At 41.0% G+C, this 16,877-nt stretch overlaps 1 protein-coding gene across 6 annotated transcripts in view; it reads left to right on the top strand.

Annotated features, from left to right (window-relative positions):
* Positions 1–16,877, top strand: part of TNRC6B (trinucleotide repeat containing adaptor 6B) — a 151,371-nt gene that overhangs the window by 12,509 nt on the left and 121,985 nt on the right. For 5 of the 6 annotated variants that reach the window (XM_070756087.1, XM_070756085.1, XM_070756084.1 and 2 more), the window contains exon 4: positions 7,423–7,490. The exons of the other annotated variant lie outside the window; for it this stretch is intronic. In XM_070756087.1, the coding sequence (XP_070612188.1) occupies positions 7,423–7,490 (68 nt within the window). The remainder of the gene's footprint in view (positions 1–7,422; positions 7,491–16,877) is intronic. 6 annotated transcript variants of the gene reach the window in all.

Below are 16,877 nucleotides of genomic sequence, written 5' to 3'. Positions count from 1 at the left end.
TGCATTGCTTAGCAACCAAAATTCTGGTCCCAATTGTCCTAATTGCTACATAGTTAATCTCTTAGTAGGGATACAAAATAGCCTTACTGGCAAAGTAAAACAGCTTTTATAGCAGTGGTGGGTTGCTACCAGTTTGGACTGGTTCACACGAGCCCCTGGCAGAAATTTGACCCATTTCGCCGAAGCGGTAGTAATGGGCATCTTGCCACCCCCACAGCAGTTCCCCAGTCACCACTGCTTGAAAGTGGCTGGCAGTGAGCCCTCTGCACATGCGCACAGGGCCAGGATCCAGATGTAATGTGTGCACTTCCAACATGACGAGTGCACTTCCAAACTGGTAGGGAAGGTAAGAGAAACCCACACCTCTATTGTAGAATCTAAAAAACTAACCGTAGATATATTTGTCTCAAGATTTAGAGCCTATTTCTTTCTCCTGCCATTTTGTCATAGCAAATTGTTTGCAGCTGTTTTTTCAAATTGTCATATAACAGTTTTCTGTTTCCCATACTCCTTTCTGCTTGACTTGTCCAGCCATCCCGCTAAAGAAAATGAAAGAACACATGTACATGAGTACATCAAAATCTTTGCAAAGTTTTTAATTTATCTAAAAAAATGATTTGTGTACTGCACTGCTAAGCTATAGATTCCTGTAGTGGTTAAAGTGTCAGGCTAAAAACTGGGAGACCATGAGTTCTAATTACACCTTAGGCACAAAACCAGCTGGCGTTGGGCTATTCCTTTTCTCTCAGACTCTTAGAAGAAAGCAACAACATAGCACTTCCAAAAATGTTGCTTAAAAAAAGCTGAAGGGAGTTGTCTAGTAAGTTCCCAAAAGTCACATTGACTAGAAGGTTCAATTATCCCCCTACATCCCCCCCCCATAGCTCCTAATGGGAGAGTTTTACTAGCAATTGTCTTTTAAATAACTGCTATACGCTATACTGTATGGATTGCCATGTTTTAAAGTTCTTGGCAATTAATTGAATATTATTGTGGAATTAATATGGTTAGCTAAACTCTGGATTAAGCTATTAAGATGAATGAGGCAAACACTTGGCAGACAGAGTAGTGTTATCTATCCTTTCATAAATCTTAGAGCAGTGTTTTTCAACCAGTGTGCCGTGGCACACTAGTGTGCCGCAAGACATGGTCAGGTGTGCCGCGAAGCTCAGAGAGAAAGAAAGCAAGAGAGAGAGAAAGAAAGCAAGAGAGAGAGAAACCAAGAAAGAAAGAAAGAAAGAAAGAGAGAAAGAGAAAGAAAGCAAGAGAGAGAAAGAGCAAGAGAGAGAGAGAGAACAAGAGAGAAAGCAAGCAAGAGAGAGACAGAAAGAGAACAAGAGAGAAAGAAAGCAAGAGAGAGAGAAAGAGAACAAGAGAAAGAAAGAGAGAAAGAGAGAGAGAGCAAGAGAGAGAAAGAAAGCAAGAGAGAAAGAGAGGGAGGGAGGGAGAGAGAAAGAGAGCAAAAAAGAGAGGAAGGAAGGAAGAGAAAGAAAGAGGAATGGAGAGAGAGAGAAAGAAAGAGGAAGGAAGGGAGAGAAAGAGGGAGGAAGAAAGAAATAGAGCGAAGGGGAGGAAGAGAGAGAGAGAGAATTTTTTTGTCCAAACTTTTTTTAGGCTCCCCCCCCCCCCCCCCCGCTCAATGTGCCCCAGGGTTTTGTAAATGTAAAAAATGTGCCGCGGCTCAAAAAAGGTTGAAAATCACTGTCTTAGAGCACTTCCTAGCTAGTGCTGCTGGCATAATCAGAGTAAGGGAGGAATGATGGCAGAATTTTGCAGATCTAAGGCTTATCTGTTCTATCTTTTGCAACTGGAAAACCATTTCAGTGTGGTGGTTAAACCGCTGACCTCTAGTAACCAGGACTCCCTGAGTTCTAGCCATGAAAGCCATCTTGATAACTTGGGCCAGGCTCTTTCTCCCGACCCAGCCTATCTCATAGGCTTGTTGTTGGGGACAAAATAAAAATCAGGTGTATTAGGTATGATTGTTGCCTTAAATTTACCATGGATAAAATATAACAGTAATAACAATAACTCTGATGTTGAGGAGTTACTTATGCAGCTTTCCTTCCACCCTGTACCACTGATGAGAATGACCAGAAATATATCATTTGGCATGTCTTCTTACTGATTGTAGGATTGCAGCAGCTTAAAGTATAGAATTACTTTTCAAACTATTTTAGACATTCTTCTGATTTGGATGGATAGATAATACCATTTATGCTTGCTAATTTTTAGATTAGTTTGCTGTAAAAATCTGTTTAAGGACTTTTCCCCATTTCCAGTAAAATTGGTATAAAAATTTGGAGAGGAATATTGGTTGGGCACTGGATACTGTACTTGTATACAAATGTTTAAATTGCGCGATGTATTGCTCTTTGTGACTCTAAAAGAGTTGAACATTCTGAAGATATAGTCAATTGATCAGAGTTTATTATATTAGCTGAGTACAGTAAAGACTTCAATTCATATAGCTCATTATACAATCAAATTGCAAAGGTGAATTGCTTTTACATTTGCATAAGATTTTTTTAAGGACTAATGTATGCAAATCTATTTTTATTTCAAAAATAGAACATTATTTTGTTTTGAAATGTAGACATGAGTAGCTCACTTCTTAACTTGTGATAGGACAATCCTGGACATTTATACCAAAGAACAACATAAAGTATTTCCTGAAATGAGAGGTGGGAAGATTACTAGCAGACTCATTGAAGCATTTAACTAGCTTTTTAGTTGAGGTTTTTTAACGGCATTGACTAATAAAATTGCAGAGACTTTATTTTTTCCTTCAGTTATACTTGATTTTATATGTATATGATTATTGTATAGTTTAGCTAGTTTAGTAGTCTCTGTGTACTACCATAGATCTTTGAGCGAGTATGAACTTCAGAAATAAAATTATAAATTCTTTAGCACTGGGATGTGTGTGGATTTCCAACTCTTGTTTTTAATACTACATTTCTTACACATTGTCAGCATAACCATCCTCTTAAAACAACTTGAAAACATTAATAAATATTTGTGATTTAAAATATAATAAATAGCATTAAATCAAACTAACCTATACAAAACATAGCATAGGCCAATTGATATTAATGGCTCTTTAGAGCTGGGAAAGGGAAGCCTTTCTGGAATAATTTTCACTGCATTCCTTCCTCTTCCTTCATAAAATTGCCTTAAAATATGTACCGTATATAGTGACTTAGTACTATCCTTGCATTTAAGAAGAAATGTTTAGCTTTTAGAGACCATTTCCTGAAATTAAATAATTTGGATTTTGGATCCAATTAGAATTACAGTATTCCTTTTTTATTAAAGCATTTGTTAAAATGAAAATATCTCTACAATACTGATTTTGCTCTTTTGTGTCCTGTTTTCTTTATATACCGTACTCTCCCTGGAACAATTTACTCTGCAGGAGTCAGTCTTAAGTTTTTGCCTCTGCTCTCTTTCCTTGTGCCTCTCCTTCCTTCTCAAATGCTGTTACATATGATAATCGAGACTGTTTTGTTCTATTTATATTCAAATATTTAAATGCTACTTCCTTATCTTTTTAATTTAATCTTTCCTCTCGTCCTTCCTTTTTAATATTCTTCTTTCTATGTGTTGAATATATTATAAACCACAGATGATAAACTGTTGGAGTATATTTTGGTATATAATTTGTATATAGTGTCGAGCAGTTTTAGCATTTCATGATAAGTACCAGACATATTTATGTTTTCAATATACTTGCATATATAACAATTCCTTAAATGTTGAAATTTGCTTTTAAAGTGAATTCAAATAAATTAGATTTTAATATTTGTAACAATATTAACAAATAACATTAACATTTTAACATTTTTTAATAATTTTCCTATCTGTTCTGTAAGAGAGGAGTTTAAAGTTAGCCATCTTATGTTACACAACCAAATAATGTTTGTCTGCTGGAGATAAGGACTTATCACTAAACCCAGTAACAACTTAGACTTCAAAGCATAGCTCTTTATGAGTCTTGAGAATTCTGTCAATACTTGAAGATGAAGAAATGAGAGAAGTAATAGTTCAATGAATTCTGTGAAATTTTGTAAGTAAGTGATAGCTAAGAATGGGACTGTTTTTAAAGCCATTAATTGTTCAGAAAATGAAGAAATACTGTAATGTGTATTTGCTTTTTGATTTCTAGTAATTCTCACACTTATTTCATTTTCTTAATCAGTCTATAACAGATCTGACTACTCTGACACTTCTTACATGCATTTCTTAATTGTTTTATTTCCATTTTTAGATTGTGTGTGATTTAAAAATTACGCTGGCAAAATTAACTGAGCATTTATTTACATCATTTGACATTCATGAAAATGGATTAGTAAAACTTGGTGAATTTTGTTCTATACAGCGAGGGTTCAAGCTACTTTTGTTCTATACAGCAAGTGTTCATGGGATTACATAAATACCACCTCGATTATCATGTCCATGGTACCTGCAAACGATGTGTTGTTGATACCTGCAAAAATGGAAATTATTGTCATGTTTTCCTTGATGCTGTTCCATCTCTTCAGAAATATATCAATAAGGACATCCCTGCACTCATAATCCATCTTTGTGTCCATATTAGTTTGATTTAGTCAGAAAAGTTTTGTTTCCCTTAAGAACTGAGGTTACATGTTGCTAAGACCTAATTAAATGAGGAGGAGTAGATCTTCATTGAGGTCTATAGGCAATTCCAGGTTCTTTGTATGGTATGTAAAAATATTTGGGCCTCACCAACAAAATGATATCAAAAGATATTTCAATTTGATGTAAATGTCGAAGATATAAATGAATTGTCCTCACTTACTGACCATTTGTTCAGCAACTGGTCAAAGTTATAATAATGCCAAAAAATACATTTATGGCCCATTTCAGTTTTCACAATGTTCCTTAGTCATGATGATGGCACTTAGTCCTGTTGGTGCAGCAATTAGAATATAATTGCAGAAAGGATGCCTGAAATGTGATGATCGGGAGGAAAGATACCAGGTGGCAGATTCCCCTTCCCTCAAAACAGACATGAATCTGCTTTCCTCCAAATCATCGCATTTCAGGCACCCTTTCTACAATCCAAGAGGGGAATCTGCCACCTGAAAATGCTTCTGTTTAAAGGCTCTCAATGCAGGCTCTGACCAAGGCAGCCAAGCCACAGGGGCTTGCTGGATAGCCTGGTAGCATGTTTACAAAATGGCAGGTCCAGGAGGACTGATATGCTGCCTCTCTATCGGGACTTTCTGACATGAAGCCCGGCTTTCAATGCACTTTCCCAGAATGCTTCGGGAATCAGACTCCATGTGGAAGTGAGGATCCCTGCCACCTGGAACCACCCAAAAATGCAACACACAGAGCATGTAGGTTGGGCTACATTCGAACTATAAGGCGCACCCAGATTTTTACACTCTGGGGGGGGAGAGGGGGGGAGGTGAGTCTTATACTCTGAAAAATACGGTAATTTATGTCTGCCGTCTCTTCCTCCTGACACTCCTTCCCTTGCAGAGTATTGTGGCATATTAAGAAAACATATTTTCATAGTGGAACATCCATTTGGGGTTAACTACAATAATCTGGATAGACTGAATCTTACAAGTATAAGCGGAACATTCTTCTCATAGGTATTGTCAACTGTTCTACAGGTAGTCCCCAGTTGTGGCTAGCAACTCCACCACTAAGCAAAGCAGTTACTAAGTGTAAATGGCCTCAATTTTGCTTTGGGTTGGAAAGAAACAAGACTATTTATTCCCCATTGCTCTTTGGAATACTCAAGTGTCTGACTGCAAGTAGATCTCAACTTACAACCAGTTGCTTAGCAACTGTTTAAAGTTCTGAATGCTTCAAATCGTAATTATGACCCAGTTCTGACAGAAGCCCCACACACTGTCATATGGCTGCATCTCAGGCACTCAGCGCCCGGCTCACATTTTCAGCCATTTGCAACATCACACATTTATTGGACTTCAATTTACAATGTTCTTGTTAAAAAGGGCAATTTAGTTTTTTTGGCAAAACTATTCCAGAATGAAACAGTGGATTTATTTAATGACCATTCCAAAAACAAAAATTCATTTTAAAAATTTACAATCAGTTTTTATTTTATTTTACAAAAATTCAAATTTCAATCGAACAGTGCGTTGTCTGGGTACAAATTGTAGGAAATAATCAACATATTTACAACAATATTCATTACATTAGTATTCATTGTAATAATAATAGCCATAATCTTTGTTTAACATACTTTCCTTTTATCATTTATCCTTCCATATATTTCTCTGTTTCTAGCTCCTGTTTTTAATCAGTTAACCATTGATAAAATAAGTTCCAAGTCAAAAAATGAGAAGCAAAAAGCCTTCAAAAAGAAAAGGAAGTCCAATTGCATTTTGAAAAGCATCTTTGGGACAATCGTGACCTAGATGATTGAGAATCTGCATAGATATATACCTGTACTGTTTTGATACACATTGAAAGCAATGCAGTCACATTGGCAACACAGGGCTGGTAGTTACAGGCACACTATGCAAATATCTTATAGTATTCTCTTGAAAACTCCTCTTTTTCGGTCTCTTAGCCTGGGAAATGGAAGAGAGAAAAAAGCCAGGATTTCAGTAGGCAATCTTGCCTTTGCCTGATTATTGTTTTCCTTCGTGGAGCAGAGAATTTGGAGAGAAAGGAATTGCAAGAAAGAAATCTGTTTGCTTTTGTACACATCAAAAGCAATATGATTGCACAATATGAATACACTATATATTCAATCCTGATACATATTAATATCAATAAAAGTTTGGTCGTTTCCTTTATTTGATATTCCCTATTCCAAAGAATGTTCTATATATACAGCATTCAGAGTAGTCAGTCTTCGATGATAGTGAAGCTTGGTCTACTAGAGTGTGGAACTTGATCACGGTAAACTTCTGTAGCATTTGCAAATAATTTAAAGAAAATTGTAAAGAAAATGATTTTTACCACTTGTCACTTCTTTCTATAGCCTACCCCATTTACATTTTTTAATAAATAGTAGCATTCTTTCTTTCCCTGTCTCTTTCTCTCTTTCTCTCTCTCTCTCTCTCTCTCTTTCTTTCTTCCTTCCTTTCTTTCTTTCTTTCTTCTTCTTCCAGACCTCCACTTAACCATTGCCTATGCTCTTTCTCTACTTGGTATTGCTAAAGGAGGTTAATAACGACAAAAAAAACCACCAGCCTCCTTATAATGGAAAAAAATATTTATCATCTATTAACATAACTAAAACCATTTATGATATTGGTATAATGACTATTGGAGTGGATCTTTTAAAACTGAATTAACAGTCTTTGGGATAACGTATATATGCAATAATTGACTGACAAGGAAGAGGGGCACATAGGACAGCATGTATTTTGTTTTATCCGTGCTGACCTACAATGCTTGCCTTCGCAGATGGAACATGAGGATTTTGTAATGGAAGGGCATGGCAAGACTCCACCTCCTGGTGAAGAAAACAAACAGTGAGTCATGTTTATTTAAGAAGGGCCTTAATAGAATATGATACAAAGCACTTGTGAGTAAACTTGGATGAACTCTTAACTTCCTTTTTAAGGAATTCATTACTTAGTTATTTTAATGTTAAACTTTAACTGCTAGTAAATGCAATTTTAAACATACTTTCTAGTAAGCCATCATTAAACGTGATGGCTTACTTCTGAGTGAGATTTGGAACAAACCATTTAAAGGTATTTCGATGGATGGTATACAGGTACTGCCAACAGCACTGAAAAGCTGCCATCTTTTTCAAAATAGAATTGTAGTAGTATACAAACTATTAATGTTCTATATTTATCTCAGGTGCATTTGTTATGAAATATGAGTCTTAGCATTTCAGTCTTCAACAAATCTAAGTACTATTATATTCACCAGGAGCTGTAATTAAACTATAGTGTTACTTCGCAGCAATATACTATGGTCTAATGAAAGTGCATAAAGATCATAGTGAATTACTTTTGATAATGCAGTTAAATTTAATTGTTATGAGATGTTTTTCTTTTGACATACTCTGTATTCCAAATGATATTGATTTATTTAAGAGACTCCTAGTATTGCATCTTGAAACAACTGTGTTTTAAGGTAGTTCACAGCAATTCTTCAGTACTTTTATTATCATTATCTAGAAATTATAAGACTTGACTGAATGATTTTCAAATCACTTTGATCTGTGGTGACATTCTCTCCTTAGTAGGCTTTTGCTTACCTCTCAAAATCCACTTTCTTATATATTCCTTTTCCATCAGTTATATTGGTGTTCTAGTTTCCCATAAGATATAGAGTATTTGTGTTTTTACTATAAACTCTTTTTTATCAACCCACACTTTAAGCACAAGTGTTTCACGCGGACTAATTCACTGAATTAAAAAAAATTGTGTGAGTATATTAAAAACATTTGAATTACTGATAACGTTACCGATGAAAGAATTCTGCTACTTTGTGAAAGATGTAGCATTAATAAGAGTATGTAAAGTTATATGTACAACTTTAGTAATTGCCTACTTCATTTACTTCAACTACTTTCTATTTGAAACAGAAAACATAAAAGTTCTTGCAGTATATCAAATATAAACTTAATTTGTTTGGCTTATGTAGCAAGAATGCCAAATTCATAAAGTCAAGATCTAAAGACCATTATAGGGACAAAATAGTAGTCCCCATAGAGACAAAGATGAGGGATGGAGGTGAATTTAAAAATGGATAAGTATTGGAGCACTATAGAGGAGAAGAGAGGATGGATAGAAAGAACTGCCCTTTAAATATTAAAGTAGCCTGATTGTAAGTTGAAAGAGGCAGAAATAAAATTAGATGGGGAAATATTAGCATATAATTTTTATAGAATGAATAGAAGTTCACACTAGGCATTTTTAATGTAAATATTTAAATAATATATTGGGGATTACTTAAATTTGATAAATGTGATAAAAATTACTTAGTGTGAATTGGATTAATATGAATGATACCCAGAAACAATTTTGCCTACACATAATAGAGAAATGTTTGTATTGAACAAGGAAGATAAAGATGAGGAGTTGGGCATTTTTGTTTATGTATGTTTAAACAATACAATAACTTAAATTTGATAAATGTGACAGAGATTAGTAATATTGTTACTGCAAATTGTATTAATATGAATGATCCCAGAATTAACTCTGTCCACACACAATATGGATGTATATTTTTAAAAATAATAAAAAATACAATATAAAAAAGAGAGAATAGTAGTCCTAAGGCCGTGAAGGCGAACCTATGACATGCGTGACACAGGTAGCACACAGACCCCTATCTGCCAGCACTTGAGCTCTTGCCCTAACTCAGCTCCAGCACACGTGTGTGCTGGTCAGCTGGTTTTCAATTTGCGCAGAGGCTCTGGAAGGGCATTTTTGGCATGGTGAGGCGTTTTTGCCCAAGAAAGCCTTTGAAGCCTGAGGAGAATAGAAAAACGGGCCTCCTGGGGCCACTGGAAGTTGGGAAATGGACCATTTCTGGTCTCTGAAGGGCTTCTGGGGTGGCATTTTCACCCTCCCTAGGCTCCAGGGAAGCCTCTGGAGCCGGGGGAGGGCGAAAAACGGGCCCACCAGAAGTTGAGGCAAGGGATTGTGCGCACATGCGTGGGGGGGGCAGCACGGGTTGTCATGTGCATATGCACGAGCGGTGGGAGGAATGGGGGGCATTAAATTATGGGTGAGGGTGTGCATGCACTTTCAGCACCCAAGGGGAAAAAGGATTGCCATCATTATCCTAAGGTAATGGTCTGAATGGGGAAGATGAACCTTATTCTTTGATCAAAGACTTGCATTGTAGATATCCCCTTCTTTTTAAAAAACAAAAACATCCTCTTCCCTTTAGGCATTCTGAAAATAAATCAGATAGAGAGGGTTCTTGTCGATGTGTTTACAAGGAGATCTATAGTGCCTTACAGTTAGACTATTTGAAAGGGCAAAAATGTTGATTGTATAATTAGGGAGGCATAGACTTTCCTGTCTTAAAACATCATTTTCACCTTCCCCTTACTAAACATGGTGATGTTAGTATTTCTCAGATCAAAATATATCTGTCTGTCTTGTCCATTTCTCTATGAAGGCTGTGTACTGAGTATTTTTCATTACAAGAAAAATGTGTACACTAGAAACAGGAATGTACTTCTCCTCGATGGCTTGGAAGCAACGAGCTTTGAGGAATTTTTTTAAGTGATTACCGTAGAAATCAAACTTCGATCATATATAGGAATCATAATCTAGGGTTCCAGTTAAAGTTTTGTAAATCATTTAAGGAAATTAAGATTTTGTCTTAGCTTGCTCTGGTAATTGACTTACATACCTCAGCTTGCTAAAGGTCAGAAATAGCTCTCCGTCCAAGAAAAATGGCATACCCATAATTTACTTCATAAACATCCTTGTAAAAGTGGCTGCATTGAATTGAAGTAATGCAGCTTGTCTTCTCTAGATATAAATTGTAAGAGTTACAAATAAGGCTAGAAGTCTTCTCAGCTGAAAACTGAACCCTAGGGATATTTTGGGACTCAGTATGATATAACAAAAAATGAGAAAGGGGTGAAAAACCCAATGCTGGTTTAAAAATAAGAGATCTTATGTTCACCTGTTAAAAATTAAGTATTAATTCCCTTTAGCTGCTAACCATTCACAATAGTAATATATGTAGTATATAAATCCCTTGCTGTTTTTCATCAGCTTTTTTGATACGATGGTGAACTGGATTTTTAGTTCAGTCATTTAGATAGAGAATGAATGAGGATTGAATCACAAACAAATATATAGGGTTGGAGAATGAGATAAGAAGAAAAGGAAAATACAGTAAAGCATGGAGTTGATGAGCTCCATAGAGAGAGGTTTAAAGAAACAAAGACAGGGTATCAAGCAGGATGTGGACACGTTAGAAGCCTGGTTAAATAAGTATGAAGAACAATAATAGATTATTGATATAAAATTAGGTTGGGCATATTCTCCGTACTGAAGGAGCGGGTCCAGCAGTCACATGGGTTGCTCATGTCCAATCCGGTGGAACTGAGCCTAGTATTAAAAAAGCTTGCCGGATCCGCCCCTTCCCCAGAATTCGCTCAGTTCGCATATCCTGCGGTTGTATTGTGATAGCTCGTTCAACATTCTAACACCTTCCCTTCGATCTTTCCTTCAAAAAGTAGTAAGATTTATTGTCTTTATTTATTTACTTGCACTAATTGCGCCAGCCGTTTAAAAGAAAAAAAGACAAAAAGCGGCTCGGCTTTTTTCCTTGGGAGAAGTTGCGGTTTCGTTTTCCCCCGGCGGTTTTGCCGGTTACGATTCCTGCGGCCGCTTGTGGATTCTTCTAATCCTTTGGCCTGGAGGTCCTGGTGCAAGTATTTATCTATTGAATTATTGATTATTTATTGTATACAAATATTTAAGGGCTTAAGAAATACCTCCTGCGGAGTGAGACGCCTTCCAGTCTCCTGGACTTAGTCGATCGCTTTTCCTTTAAAAATTCTACGGAGCGATTTTTTCGGCGCGAAGGCCTTCGCGCCCCTTTTTTAAATCTAGGCCTCTCGTGTTGGCCTCCTGCCAGCCGCGTAGGCCTCAGTCCACCGCGTGGATCCCGGAGCGGGCCTTGGGGGTCCCAGGCTAAATTCTCCACCGGCTAAGCCTCCAACCAGAGTGCCTTGGTTTACTTAATTATAAAGTTTAGGGAGGCTGGCCCCGCTGGATTTGGGGGCACGAACTCTGGGTTTGCCCAGATTGTCCTCAAGTTTCAGCAGCTTCGAGGCCTCGAAGCAGGATCCATTCCTCTTGGGAAGTCCTTGAAATTCTTCTCCTTATTATTCAGTTATTGGCTCAGCCTTGTCTTCTGTTAATTGTCAGACTATGGCTACTTTTCCCAAGAGAGGCACAACTAAAGGTCCCAGAGAGGCCAGGCCTACAGGCGATGAGATTACTAGTATCCCCCAGGCCTCTTCCTCCTCTTCTCCAGGGGCCCGCCCCTCGACCAAGGTCACCAGGGCCGAGAAGAGAAGGGACCTAGCCCTACAAAAAATCCATGACAAATCAGCAAAACGTTTGAAAGTGCAGGCCCAAGTAATCAGTAGTCAAGACCCACCAGAGGCCTCTAGTCTGCCTCCTTCTGGGGTCCCTGTGTTATCTCTGGATGAGCCAAACCTAGACAGACCCCAACCTAACCTATGGGGCATAGGTCCAGAGGAACCAGATATTATTGAAGATTCCCCCCAGCCAGGATCCTCCCAGGCCTTTAGGGATTCTTCTGCCATTTCTGCTGATATTTCCAGTTTACCTCCTGAGTTCCAATCTATTTTTGCTGTGTTGTCCAAAGCCATTGATGCCAAACTCTCCACCATCAATGAGCTTCCCTTACCTCTTCCTCCTTCTCGTCCCTCCCGCCCTTTGGGTTCCTCCCCAGCGGTCAGAGCTCCTATTCAGGATGATTCAGAATCCTCCCAGGATGAATATGAGGATGTAGAGGAGGATGAGGACCCTTTTCAGGGCTTATCAGATGATGAGGAATCCCAAATAAAGGTCCCTCCTCCAATTACTATTTTTCCTTCTCAATTATTCAAATCTCTCCTCCTCAAAGCTAGAATTTCTACGGGATTAGCGGCCCAGGAGAAACAAGCCTCCACTTCCACTGATCCCCCGGAGGAGAATTTACCTTACTTCACAGAGGAACAGGAGGATAACGAGGTAATTCCTATGCCTAAATTGTTTAAAGATGCCTTACTCAAACAGTGGGATTTTCCAGCCTCTGGCCTTAATCCCTCCACCAAGGACAGAAAGTTGTATAAACTCTCCTCTTCCTATGAAGAGCTTCTATCCTTTCCCAAACCAGATGAACCTGTCAAGATTCTTCACTCGGCAGCGGCTGTGCCAGGCGAGGCGGAGGAAGTCCTCCGCCCAGAGGACAAGCGCATCGAGCAAATGCTCAAAAGAGGATTCACCGCTGATTCCTGGGCCATTAAAAGTTCTGCAGCGGCCTCCTTTTTCTCCAGAGCCATGCTGCTGTGGCTTCGCCAACTTCAACAGCACATTCCTCCCGATGACTTGAGAGGTCAACAAGACTTCAACAAGGTCTTTGCAGCTGCCCAGTACGTGGCGGATGCCACCTTGCAATCTACTAGATTTTCTGCTAAGTCTATTGCAGCTTCTACAACGGCAAGAAGACTCCTATGGATTCGCCCTTGGCAAGCGGGAGTTCGCCAAAAGTGGCAGTTATCCCAGGGCCCCTTAAAGCGCGACCTTCTCTTCGGTGATCTTCTGGATCCACTCCTCACGGAGACCACGGACAAGAAGAAGGTTTTGGGTCCAACCACGAAAAAGGCTACCAAAACGCAGTCCTTTCGTCGCCCAGGGCGCCAGCAAGATCAAGCGGCTTCCTATCAGAGATCTCCAGGTCAGTATTCCCCCCGTTTTCGTTCCCAAGGTAGGAACTCCAGGGGTAGAGGGTTTCGCTTCCAAAGGGGAGCTTCCTCTAACAGGGCTTCAAAGAAACCTAGATGGTAATCTTACCTCCATTCCCATAGGGGGTCGCCTAGCTCATTTCGCCTCTAATTGGCGTCTCACCTCCAAGGACCCTTGGGTCATTGACACAGTTCAAACAGGCCTTCTTTTAGAATTTATTTCTCCTCCCCCTAAACGGTTTATTTCCTGCCCTTCTCCCAGGTCATCCTCAGATTGTAACCGTATGGAGGAGGCCATTTCTCATCTATTGTCCATCAGAGCCATTCAACCGGTCCCTTCCGGTCAGAAGGGCCTAGGTTTTTACTCCATCCTATTTATGGTTCCAAAGTCCTCCGGAGGTTGGAGAGCCATTTTGGATTTAAAGAAACTAAACCTATTCATCAAATATAGGAAGTTTAAGATGCACTCCTTGTCTTCTATTTTGGCCGCCATTCACTCGGGAGATTTCATGGTCTCCTTAGACCTCACTGAGGCCTACCTTCACATTCCTATAGCCAAATGCCACAGAAAATTTTTACGTTTTTCCTTTCAAGGCAGGCATTTCCAGTATAGGGCGATGCCATTTGGCCTTTCCTCGGCCCCTCGGGTCTTTACAAAGCTCTTGGGGTCCCTGGCGGCCTATATCCGGGCGTCTCCCATCCACATTTTATGTTATCTTGATGATATTTTGATTCATGGGAACTCCCTAGAGAGAGTGAAAACAGACCTTTCTGTCACCATGTCAGTCCTCCAGGACCATGGTTTTTCCATCAACTTTGATAAAAGTCACCTCCAACCTTCCACATCCATTTCTCACCTGGGATCTATTATTGATTCAAAATCCTCCCAGGTTTTTCTCTCTCCCGAGAGAAAACTCAGTATAGTGGAGTTAATTTCTAACATTTTATCTAATTCTTCAGTATCCATAGTTACTCTATCTTCCCTTTTGGGGAAGATGGTGTCATGCATAGGCATCATTCCCTGGGCTCGCCTTCATGCTAGGGAACTCCAGTGGCTCCTGTTGCCTTTTCAGAGATCGGGGCACAGCAACTCAAATCGACGCATTGTCATCCCACTGAGTGTTCGCAGATCCTTCAAGTGGTGGAAGTCTCCGGCCATGGACAGAGGATCCCCGTTCAGGTGCCCGGATCAATTTGTCATCACCACAGATGCCAGTTTATCGGGATGGGGCGCCCACGCCCAGGGGATGATAGCCCAGGGCACGTGGTCCCCGGAGGAAGCTTCCAGGCCAATCAATTGGCTAGAGTTAAGAGCCGTTTCCCTGGCTCTGAAGCATTTCTCTCCTCGCATTCCCAACCGGCACGTTCTCATTCTCACCGACAACATTGCCACAAAAAGCCATATCTGCAGACAGGGGGGCACGAGATCCAAGGCTCTCATGAGGGAGGCCCTCAAGTTGGGCCTTTGGGCGGAAAAACATCTCCAGTCGCTCTTAGCCGATCACATCTCGGGGAGTCTCAACGTCCAGGCGGATTGGCTATCCCGAGCAACGATAGACCCAGGAGAGTGGAACCTCCATCAGGACCTGTTCCATCAAATCACCCTCAGATTCGGCCTACCAATTCTGGATCTCTTCGCGACCAATGCGAACGCCCAACTCCCTCGCTTCTATTCCAGATTTCCATCCCCGGGAGCGGAAGCAATCAATGCCCTCCGGAGTCCATGGCCTCCAGGCCTACTCTACGCATTTCCTCCAATTCCAATCCTCCCGGACGTGATTCACAAGGTCCTCACCGAGAGGGCCCGAGTAATCGTAATCGCCCCCCATTGGCCCCGCCGGCCCTGGTTCGCGGATCTCCAACAGCTGTCCGTCCAGGACCCTTGGCGACTCCCCGTTTCGGGGGATATGCTGCGGCAGGGGGCCTCTTTCCATCCAGACCCGGAGTGGTTCCACCTCACCGCCTGGCTGTTATCAGGAGAGATTTAGAACTGCGTGGTCATGACCCCGATTCAGTGGAGGTCATTTTAAAGGCCAGAAGGGGTTCGACCAATCGAATCTACGACCACACGTGGTCCAAGTTTCACCAGTGGTGTCTACAGGAAGGTCTCTCCCCTCTGTGCATCCCCATACACAGAATTATTTCCTTCCTTATGCAAGGCTTCCATAAAGGACTTTCCACCAGCACCCTCCGGCGTCATCTGGCAGCCATTTCATCTGTCCTAGGGGGCCCCCGCAGACAGCCTCTCCGATCCTTCCCTGAAGTTCAGGAATTCCTCAAGGGCATAGCCAACCTCAGACCTTCCAAGGTCCACAGGTATCCTTCCTGGGATTTGCCACGGGTTCTCCATTCCCTCACGCAGGCACCATACGAACCCCTAAAATCGGCGTCCCTCAGGTACCTATCCTTTAAGGTAGCATTCCTGGTGGCTATTACCTCTGCCCGACGCATTTCGGAGCTGGCTGCCCTCTCAATCAGGCAGGACCTTTGTCAATTCCATCAGGACAAGGTAGTCTTGCGACTGGACCCTACCTTCTTACCCAAGGTCAGTTCCATGTTCCACAGATCTCAGGATATTGTCCTACCTTCCTTCTGCCTCCAACGAGACCATCCCTTGGCAATTAGATGGCACACCCTGGATCTCACCAGAGCGCTGAGAATATATATCCAACGCACAGGACCCTTTCGGAGGTCAGAAGCACTTTTTGTAGCCTATCATCCCAGAGTCATGGGGGCCAAAGTGTCTTCTACAGTAATAGGCCGTTGGATCAGAGGGACTATATCTAAGGCCTATGAGTCGGCCTCCCTCTCAGTTCCAAGGAACATCACAGCGCATTCCACCAGGAGCGCAGCCACCTCGGCCGCTTGGGCGACTCAAGCCCCGTTGGAGGAGGTCTGCAAAGCAGCCACTTGGGCCTCGCCAAATTCCTTCATCAGGCACTACAAAATTGATTCTTACGCTTCAGCGGACGCTGCCTTCGGCAGAAGGGTACTCCAATCCGTTATCTCACACGATAGCAAGCTAATCCCACCCTAGGGACCATCTATTGGGTATGTCCCATGTGACTGCTGGACCCGCTCCTTCAGTACGGAGAATAGGCGTTGATTGCTTACCTGAACGCCTCTTCTCGTACGGTGAGCGGGTACAGCAGTCACTTCCCGCCCTTGTATGTGTCTTCTTTACCTTTCTATATCTTTCTTTCCTCTAACAATGAGAGTTGAACACTACAGAGCTTCACAACTGAGCCTAGTCTATGGATTCGCGAATTCTGGGGAAGGGGCGGATCCGGCAAGCTTTTTTAATACTAGGCTCAGTTCCACCGGATTGGACATGAGCAACCCATGTGACTGCTGTACCCGCTCACCGTACGAGAAGAGGCGTTCAGGTAAGCAATCAACGCCTATTTTTTTTCCTTGTATTTCTTCTGTTTTCTATTGTTTGTCTGTTCTT

Source organism: Erythrolamprus reginae, chromosome 6 (genome assembly GCF_031021105.1).
Source record: "Erythrolamprus reginae isolate rEryReg1 chromosome 6, rEryReg1.hap1, whole genome shotgun sequence".
Lineage (NCBI taxonomy): Eukaryota > Metazoa > Chordata > Lepidosauria > Squamata > Dipsadidae > Erythrolamprus > Erythrolamprus reginae.
This window is presented reverse-complemented; position numbering and strand designations above follow the sequence as displayed.